General features: G+C 34.8%; 1 protein-coding gene across 1 annotated transcript in view; it reads left to right on the top strand.

The window, feature by feature from the left end:
• The first annotated feature begins 666 nt into the window (after positions 1-666).
• Positions 667-10,346, top strand: part of LOC107725362 (MICAL-like protein 2) — a 12,951-nt gene continuing 3,271 nt past the window's right edge. Inside the window, exons 1-11 of the mRNA XM_016534598.1 lie at positions 667-1,074; positions 1,776-1,824; positions 3,722-3,863; positions 4,214-4,362; positions 4,606-4,733; positions 6,140-6,574; positions 6,913-6,935; positions 7,937-7,985; positions 8,482-8,672; positions 9,612-9,679; positions 10,001-10,118. Coding sequence (XP_016390084.1) covers positions 932-1,074; positions 1,776-1,824; positions 3,722-3,863; positions 4,214-4,362; positions 4,606-4,733; positions 6,140-6,574; positions 6,913-6,935; positions 7,937-7,985; positions 8,482-8,672; positions 9,612-9,679; positions 10,001-10,118 — 1,495 coding nt within the window. The 5' untranslated portion in view covers positions 667-931. The remainder of the gene's footprint in view (positions 1,075-1,775; positions 1,825-3,721; positions 3,864-4,213; positions 4,363-4,605; positions 4,734-6,139; positions 6,575-6,912; positions 6,936-7,936; positions 7,986-8,481; positions 8,673-9,611; positions 9,680-10,000; positions 10,119-10,346) is intronic.

Raw genomic sequence — 10,346 nt, 5'->3', positions numbered from 1 at the left:
AAGGAATATTTTAAAGAATTTGGGTAAACAAACAGTTGCTGGTCCCCACTGACTTCCATAGTAATTTTTTTCCATACTGTGGAAATCAATGGAGACCATTAAGGTTATAAATGTATCCATAATATTATATATATATATATATATATATATATATATATTGTAACTACTGAAATGACATTTTGTAACGTTTGTAACTACTGAAATGACAAAATTATTTTTCAAGATTACCATCCTACTGTCATAATTGTTTGGTAGGTTATTTAAGTGCTTAGTCTTAGTACACGAATCATTCAGTATATGGTAGGCTATATAGGTACCATGAAAGAATCCTCTGGTGCCATGTGGTGCAATTTACCATATTGTGATGCCCTGTCTGGCCGGAGCAACGAGACAGTCTTCACGACATGGCGGCAGCAACAATACTACAGCGAGAATAAAAGTTACGCCTTCTTTCTTTGCAACATTTGGGCAGCGTTATGCAAATCTTCCCACATCTTGAGGTAGACATGTGGGGGCGTTAGAACAAGCTGTTTTAGGTAGGCGTGGTTGACTCTTAACTTTTATAAAGAATATCTCTTTGGATTTGAGACTTTAATCTTTGCAACTTTACAGATCTTCTTTATGCACCAAGAGCGTAACACTCCAAAGAGAAAGGAAAATTTGAAATTGCATCATATGACCCCTTTAAGGGAAGTCCTTTATAAAACGTTTACCTAAAACTCCACCCATGAAGACGTCATAAGTTCTCAGGAGTTTCGGGGGTTTCTCCATTGGGACAGCTGACGGTGAAATCACTTGAGTGGGTAAGTGAAAATCCAAAGCGTTCCACAGTTCAGCGTTCCGTTTGCGTGTACGCCACATTGGAAGGGAGCAATTTCAGATTCAGTGTTCGGTTTAAAGTGCTCCTCCCGGGTTCAATCGCATTCGCACCATGGCTGCTGTGAAGGCGCTTCAACAGTGGTGCAAAATCCAGTGTGAAGGATACCGGGACGTGTCGATCACCAACATGACCACATCTTTCCGGGACGGTCTGGCTTTCTGCGCTCTAATTCACAAACACAGACCGGACTTGATGTAAGTAACAGCCCCCATACAGCGAACGAGAGCGCGGTTTAGTGCTGCATTGTGCTCAGAAAAGGACAGCGTATGAACTTTGGACGAACATTTAAAATGCTCAACATTCAAACGTAGCGCTTGTTTACAGTTTATAGCTCGTTTCAGACATTAGATAATTTAGAACTGTGGTTCAAAGCAAAAGAATCTTTTTTAACTTAGGACGAGGACATTAGATCTTTCAGTAGGCTAATTCAGAACGTGTAGCCTAGAATGTCGGATGGTATTACTAAAAGTTTCAATAGGCTACTTAGAAACGTGATGAGAACATTCTAACTTGTAGAATTTAGAGTTAAGAAATTTACAACTTTAGAGTATATATTCTTTCTCAAGAATATATTAACTTTTAGAAATTCGAACTAGAAGTTGGAACTTTTAGAACTATAGACAAAACTATTAAAACCCATTTTAGATTTCAGGAAACAGATTTTTATTTTTATTTTTTTGCTTGAAATTCTCCAAATTACTCTAATAACACCATTACTCTAACATTCTAGTTGTTTCAAGTGAAGTTCTGGAACCTGAGTGTTGAAATGCCAGGCTGCATGCTTGTGGTTGTGTTTGTATTAGTGTCAGATTTATATTGTTAATATTTGACGTGGGGAAAATACCTTTTCTGTTCACTCATGTATGCTTGTCTCAAATTGTTTGCTCTCTTGCAGAGACTTTGACTCTTTGAGCAAGGAAAATATCTATGAAAACAATAAACTGGTAAGATTGTTCATTTTATAAAATGGTCGCTAACTTTTATCACTTCTCTCTATTGTTGCCATTACCATAATGTTTTACATTTCATTTATCCATTTCGTTGTAAAAACAACTTAAATTTAATTCATTTGGAATACCTGTCTTTGGTATCTTCTGATATCATAACTGTCACAACGATAGTTAACAATAGACTTTTCCTCCTCATGACAGTTCTTGGAGGTTAAAAAAGCATTATAGGTTCTGCAGAGTAGTATTTTGGTTTATGGGTGGTTTAAAGCATGTATACATACTTTTTTTTCCTAAAGATAAAGATAAAAAGTTCTTTGTTTAATGTAAAAATGCTCCCCTAGGCCTTAGCATGTAAGTTTTTGGTCAGGACAGTAGAGCAAAACAACTGAATCTGCTTTAAGTTTTCTGGGAAATGCCTTCATTCCATAAAGATCACAACCCCGTCAAGTTTCCTAGACCTCTCATAGAGCTATTTGACCTATGTGTGGTTGACCAGGGTTAAGATGTGACACAGTGTGATACTCCAGGCCTATTTTTGTGGTTTCTTCTGTTTTTGCAACAGCTGGATCACATGTTGTGTTGTTGTAGGCCATAATTAATCATCATCTGCACACTCTTATGTTCCTGTTTCCACGGAAAAGGAATACTGAAAGGAATACTGTCCAAAAAGGGCATTGTTGTGAAAGAGAGAATACAAAAGCATATAATGAAAAGTACTGCAAAAGAAATGCTAATGAACAGCTTTGTGAGCATGTAGGATGGCACTCTCTTTCCGAACAGAGCTAGTGTGACAAAGACAGTGAAAATGAAAGTGTTAACTGTTAAGATAAGGTAACGCGTGGTTTACAGGGTGGAGATTCAGTATCAGGTAAAAAGAGAAAGCTGGCACAGACTGAGAGTTCAACGTTTTATTTGTCAATTTACGCAGTGGTGCAAAGGCAATGAAATGTTTTGTTCCCGGCCCACTCATTGCAATGCTCTGTTATGTGAGAAAATATGTCAGATACACTTTGTACAAAAAATAAGTCTTAACATTCTCAGTTATTACGGTATTAGCTAATGGTAACTTTGGCATGAACGTTTTAGTTATGATCTGTAGTAATTTCCAGTTTTTACATTTAGATTTGTGGTCTTTAAATCACATTACATGCTGTGTGAGATTTTTTTAAAATGAATCTTTACTGAGAAATACCTCCCCCTTTATTGCTCTTGATTTTATCTAGATTGTTTTCTCGTTCTCTCTCTCCTCGTTCATGTCTGCGCTTGTTTATTTTTGAGGGAAGCTTTTTTTCTCCCAAAGAAATCCAGGCCAAGTTGACATTTTTGTGTGTGTATAATGGGCATGGAGGATTTATAGTTTTACCACTCAGTGCCTCTAGATGGAAAATCACCACAAATTACAAACTTTTGCCCAACTTTTCATCATTGCAACATTGTGAATTATACATGAGCTGAAAGCTGATCTGCTGACATATTCACACTATTATGAGTAATAGTGACCAGACAAAGAAAATAAAAACTTCCTCAGTTTTAGTATATAATGTCAATCAATATTTTCTGTGTAAGAGCTAATACAATAAAAGCAGAAATATAGTTGTTTAATGTGTAAAAAGCTCTTAAATTATTGTCTAGTTCCTTGTCTATTCCAAGTTAATGTATCAACAGCTTGTTTTACTCGAGTTCTTCCTCTTTTGCAGCCTGTAGATATCAAACATATCTTAAAATCTGGAATGATTTTTGCAGTTCTAGCACTTGATAATAGGGGTATATACATTTTAACTCGTTCAATATGAAATCCTCTAATTCTTCTGCCACACGGATGTTTCCCTCTTGTGTAATTCATACCCCTCGCATAATTTTTTTGTTATATTTATTAATTTATTTTTACCAGGCTTTCGAGGTGGCAGAGAAGGAGTTGGGTATACCTGCCTTGCTGGATGCCGAAGACATGGTGGCTTTAAAAGTGCCTGATCGCCTCAGCATCCTGACCTATGTGTCCCAGTACTACAATTATTTCCATGGACGCTCTCCTAGTAAGACATACACCCCCCCCACCCCCCACAGTCACCTCATAGCTGTTATCCACCCAATTTATGAAAGTTATGATTGTGTTCAGAAATACAGATATCCAGAGGCCATAAAACTTGATCTTGAGATACAAGCTATGTTCAAAAAAGTACAGTGTAAAAAAGGATAATATAAATAGTAGCATAATGTGAAACCGTAGGAGTTTTATAACCCTGCAAACAGTAGTAAACTACATTTTTGCAATTCCATTTAGTGCCTCTAGTGGTGCAGAAATTACACCCTTCACTTTTAAACTTAATTAGGACCATGTAATTTTTTAGCATTGCTAAAAACATTTCACTTTATGGATGTGCAGTTGGAGGTATGGCAGGGATTAAAAGACCAGCTGAAGAGTCTAATGAAGCGCCATCTGAGAAGAAGAACCAACCTGTCACAGCTAAAGTTTTTCCCTCCCCTAAACCAGCCACAGAGAACAAGACGCCTAAACCAGCAAACGAAAACAAGGTACACCATGTAACTCATCTGACACCTGTCAGCTCACATAGGAACTTTAGTAGTTCTGTATTTCTGGTGGAGTGTGTGTAATGCAAACTCATGGGTACATAACAAACCTTGTCTTAGGTTACATACTTCTGATATGATAACTTATGTTAAATATTGTTTTAAACAAATCTTATATTGAGGTATTGTTTGCACAGTGCTTCATGACTAATTGATCTTTTGTTTTTTGTTTTTTATCATTTCCAGAGAGAAGTTTTGGTGGAACGTGCCAATAAAACAACTCTGAGCAGCAGTTGTAACGTGTGCAACCAACATGTTCACCTTGTGCAGCGCCACCTAGTAGATGGGAAACTGTACCACAGGAACTGCTTTAAGTCAGTTCTATTTTTATTTTTTATTTTTTTTTATCTATTGGCCCTTTTATTCATTTGTTTTAAACTAAAAATAAGGGGGAAAATATAGTAATAAATATTAATATATAAGTGAAGTAAAAATGGCACTACTGGTCAAATGTAGGGCTGTGCAAATAATCGAATGCGATTTTCATGCGCATCTCGTCAGTAAAGCCGGTTCTGTGATTAGTAGTAAATCTCTAGCATGTGCTTTCAGATGGAGCGGCATTTACTACACAGAGCCGTAGATCACTGACAAGCTACGCAAAATCGCGTTCATAATCGGCAATGAATCGCCTGCGATTTTGAACGCGATATTGCGTAGCTTGTCAGTTGGCTTTACTGATGAGATGTGCATGAAAATTGCATTTGATTATTTGCACAGCCCTAGTCAAAAGTTTAAAATACTTTAGATTTTTCTTTTTGTTTGTTTTTGAAAAATAAGTCTCTCATTCTCACCAGGGCTCCAAGCTTATTTGGAGGCTTATACAGTAAAAACAGTTATATTGTGAAATTATTTCATTATATTATCAAAAGTGATACTTTAAATGCTTTAAAATGTTACAACAGATTTCTATTTAAAATAAATTGTTTGAATTTTCTATTCATCAAAGAATCCTGAAAAAATGTATCACGTTTCCAGACAAATATTAAGCAGCAAAAAGGATTCCAACATTGATACTAAGAACCATTGTTAGTAATTGAGCACCAATAATTACTGATAATATCCGAGCACCAGCATATTAGAATGATTTCTGAAGGATCAGGTGATGCTGAAGACTGGTGTAATGATGCTAAAAATTGAGCTTTGCATCACAGGAATAGATGACATTTTAAAATATATCAAAATAGAAAACATTTTATACTTCCCAATATTGCATATTTTGATCAAATAAATGCAGCTTTGGTGAGCATAAGATAAACGTAAAAAAAAACATCTTAAAAAAACAAACTTAATTCCAAACTTTTGACAGGTAGTGTATGTAAATGCATCCACCACACATGACTAGTGAATCATGTATACAATGCTCAAATTAAATCATTGTGATGACAATTTGAGCAGTGTAATGTGGGAAGAAACATTTCTGTAATAGCTGCCTATCAGTTAAAATTGTTTTATAAATTCCTTTAATTGTTTGCTGTATGGCAGCTATGATAGGGTTCATTGTTTTGTTTTCAGTCAGCTGATCATTTAGTATAATACCAGTGAATAATAGCAGTGAAATGTTTTTTTGCCATGTCAAAAAGGGAGTGAAGATCATCCATCTCCTGATGTTTTTAGAAAGTCTTTTCATTATCAGATCTATTCAGTGTAAATACCTTAGGTCTACCGTCTAAGTAGATTATATTTTTTCTGTTTTGTTAACTATGAACTCTCTATTCAACAGATGCAAAGAGTGTTCCACTATTCTTCTCTCTGGCACATACAAGCCTGGAAAAGAAGCGGGAACTTTCATCTGCAAGACACACACAAGCATAGAGAAGCCTGTAACCGTCCCGACTACACACATCACAGTGGCTTCACCAAAGACACCGTCCACATTTATAAGCAAGACTGACCAGAATGCATTAGGAGATACTGGAAAAGCTGGTTTAACACCCAACACATCTAAACTAAGCTGGCTGGCCAATAAAAGGGACCGTGCACCCACTCGTGAGTTAACTGCCACACCTACTCCAGCAGTTCGGCTCACACCAGCACCAAAAACAACTCCAGCACCAGAGGCTACAACTGTGAAGACCTCCTTTAGCCCCCGAACGCCCACGGAGTCTCTTAAACCAGTAAGCAACAGTGTACAGAAGAACCAAGAAGCCAGAAAGAGGTGAATGCCTTTCAGTTCAGTATTCTGATATTTTATTGAATCAGTGTTGTTATTGTTAAAGGGGTCCTATTATGCTCTTTATTAAAAAAAAAAAATATTATAATAATAATAAAATGCCAACAAATAAAAATGCCAGAAAAGCACATAAATTTTTTTAAATAAAGCTAAAATAAAAAAACTGAAAATATAAAAAAATAAAAGATATTAATAAATAATATAATGATATATAAATAATTCTAAAATAAGACTGCTTTGGATCAGGAAATGGGTCCATATTAGACTGGTAAAGGGGTAATTGTGCCCTAGCTGGCTAAATTACATAAAATATGGTTTCTAAGAATTGAATGTTGTATCTCTGATCGTTGGAGTGTATTTAAAAGATTATTTTTATGCATGATGCAAGATAAATCGGTACCATGTCAGTGGATATTACATCTTTTATTTGATTGGAATTGGTCAAAACTGAGAATATCATCCAATATTGAATAATTAATTATTTTCTGAATATTTAATTCCCTTTACCATCATCTAACGCTCCCTTCTCAAAATCAATATCCATTTTCATACTGTACTTTATAATGTTGTGAAGGCTAATTTCACTTTAGCATTTATACCGATTAATTTGTTTTTTTATGTTTTTATTTTTTCAGATTTTAACAAAATCCATTTGAGGTTTATGAAATGTTTTTTTTTTTAGGTTTATGATAATGTTACATTTATCTGGAAACGCAAAGCACCAATATGTTATGCACCAATATTTTTGTACGTTTATATTTACATTCTTTTTGCATCAAAATATTGTCAAGGTTACAGTTTTAAACCCTTTCTTACATTGCTTTAATAACAGCTACAATAATTCAGTAAAAAAGCATTTTTGCATACATAAACCTAACCTACCTCTAAAATCAAAGTGAAATTATAACTTAAGACTGTTGTTCAATTTGCTGGTCAAGAAAAACATTTCTTATTATCATCAATGTTGATACAGTTGTGCTGCTTAATATTTTGTGCAAACTGTGATATTTTTTTCTTTTTCAGGATTTTGTTGAATAGAATTTTTTTTGTTTGTTTTTTGTTTTGTTTTGTTTGTAATAGAAATTTGATTATGTGCATCCTTGCTAAATAAAAGTTACAAATCTTACTTGTGCCAAATTTTAGAACATTAGTGTAGTTGTAAGCCAAAATTCTGATTTAATTTATTAATAAAAATTGTATTCTAAGACCAACAAGGAAGTTGATTTAGGAACATTTTCTTCCTAAATCACATTAAACAAAGTATAATAACGATGATAAAATTTCTTCTCATTTTTAAAATGTCTACTATGTCCATTTCTAAATGAAAACATTTTGATGTAATTTCAGAAAATGATACAGCTCCATCTGATTGGAGGTCCATGCTCAAGCCTGTAAAGTAAGTTGTGCTTGTTTCTCTCTAAATGAAACATGCTTTTGATCTTTACTAATACTGTCTTGTTCTTTAATATTTGTTAATCAGACAGATGAGTAATTTTGTTCTTTCTCAGTAAAATCATTTAATAACATCTTCTCTATATGATTTCCCTAACCAAATCATCCTGCTCTTCATTGATTAACTGGTTCATTCTCCAGACATTCTGTCCCTCCCATTCCTTCACGCTCTCTTGTGATTGGTTCTCTTGATGGGCGTGTAAACCAGCTGCGCCCAATAAGACCAGCAGTGGGTCGTATTTGAAAGTCCCCAGAGCGCTAGAGCTCAGTGCACAAGCACTTCCCCCATGAAGATCTTTCACCTGTAACTGCCCTTTTAACATGCCTCACCCTCCTAAACTTTCACCTGTCAGAGGTGAGAGAAGCCATGCTGAACATTTAGTTGCTCAGAAACAAAACAGAAATGTTTAATATCTTCTCATCTCTTTTCCTTTTTATAGAACTGTCGGTTCCACAGAAAACACTGGCTCACCCTCCAAGAAGCCAGAAGCAGCTTCCTCTCCACGGACATCGGGTCCGGGAATCTCCCAGACATCTGTTCCTGCACCATCTACCACAAACATCTCCATTAGCATCAACTCACCCAAAGCTCCCTCACCTAGCCCGGTGAAAAACGGGCCGAAATCTAGCGGTAAGATCTTAGGAAAATGTGTAGAAATAGCCTTGTTGTTAAATAATCTTTATTCAACAATGGAGGTCACATAAGAACAAATACGTCTTTTCAAAAAGAAGGAAGAAAGGAAGGAAGAAGGTGATGTGCCTAAAACAAGTTGTAAATGGGAAACAGAATAATACATTTAGATTTATGCTAAAACACACACCACCAGTCAAAATTAAATACGCTAAAGATATTTTCTCTGAAAACCAATGTTCTATTAATTGATATACTATTATATTTTAATATTTTGAATTAAGTGAAAAAAGAACATAAGCTTTCATTTTAATTTGAGTAATTTTATGTGCTTTTGTCATTATTTTTTTTTTTCTTTAATTGTTCAGTTTTAGTTATTTTAGCGCTTCAACAAACTTATTTTAGTCAAGGCAGGATTTATGATTTTTGTGAAAGTTTCTGCTTTAAGTTTGTTTTTCGTCTAATATGTTATATTTCATTTCAGCTTTTTTACTTACCGAAAAACGATTTTTAATAATTTTAGTTAACAATAACAACAACAACAACACTCCTAAAAACTAGTACAATTTAGTTTCTTTGATATCTTGTTTTAATGATGTTAAAATGTTGTTGTTATTACTGTGAAACAAGATCAAGATACTGATTTTCTTTTTGCAGTGTATTATTACCATTTTCACACATCAGGTTATGAACCTAGTCCTTCAGTGTCACAAATACATGATTTTTTTTTTCATGGTACCATGTCCAAAAACTATGGTAAATGAGGTTATACTTTCTGTAAGGGTCCCAGGTACAGCCAAACATGCATTATATATTACCATGAACAATAACATTAATTGCATTTAAATTAATAAAGGAGCACTGCCTGCAGTACATTTGTTTCTTAGTTTCTCTATTTCTCTGTTCATCTGTATGTTTGCATCTCTGTCTGTCTTCCAGACTCCAGCAGTGGCAGCATCGCATCTCCCGTTAGTCCCTCAGAGACTGAAACTCACAAATTGCACAAGGTGTGTGTCAAAACAATAATTACATGTGTTATCTGGTTTTCTGCATTTCTGTCTGCACTGATGTGTGTGAGTGTTCAGGGAATACTTTGTCAAGGGGCCTATTTAGACTGTTTTGGAGAGTCAAAAGGACCTTTGGGGCACAGTTATCTTTGAATCAAAAATAAAGTGACTTCATAGTAAGCCCAGATTTTTGAACAGTCTTTTCACATCTCTGATAGACTAGAAAAGCATTTAAAGGAATAAATAAACCATTGAGGATCTGTGCAAAGTCGTTTGTGCAGAAAGTTCACGTTTGACGTATTGTGTGTCTGTTTGCTTTAGCCGGGTTACATTCCTAAGGAAGACATTCAAAAAGAACTGAAGGAAATCGAGATGAATATGAACAAGTTGGAGAAAAGAGGAGTAGAGCTGGAAAAACAACTCCGACAATGTGATGAGGGTCTGTATACACACACACACACACACTTAAAAATGGCTCTTTTACAAATAAGGAAAGAATGAATAGCCTTGTCAGATCCACTTCTCAGACAATCACATTATAAAGGAAGAATTATTTTACTGTGTCCATTTATCTTGCAAAACAAATGGATACATATTATGAATTGTAAAATTTAGCAACTTTCAATAAAAAAAAAGTTTACTTAAAAAAATATATATATATAATTTG

The sequence above is a fragment of the Sinocyclocheilus rhinocerous genome, unplaced genomic scaffold (assembly GCF_001515625.1).
Source record: "Sinocyclocheilus rhinocerous isolate Xijiao unplaced genomic scaffold, SAMN03320098_v1.1 scaffold1386, whole genome shotgun sequence".
Classification (NCBI taxonomy): domain Eukaryota; kingdom Metazoa; phylum Chordata; class Actinopteri; order Cypriniformes; family Cyprinidae; genus Sinocyclocheilus; species Sinocyclocheilus rhinocerous.
This window is presented reverse-complemented; position numbering and strand designations above follow the sequence as displayed.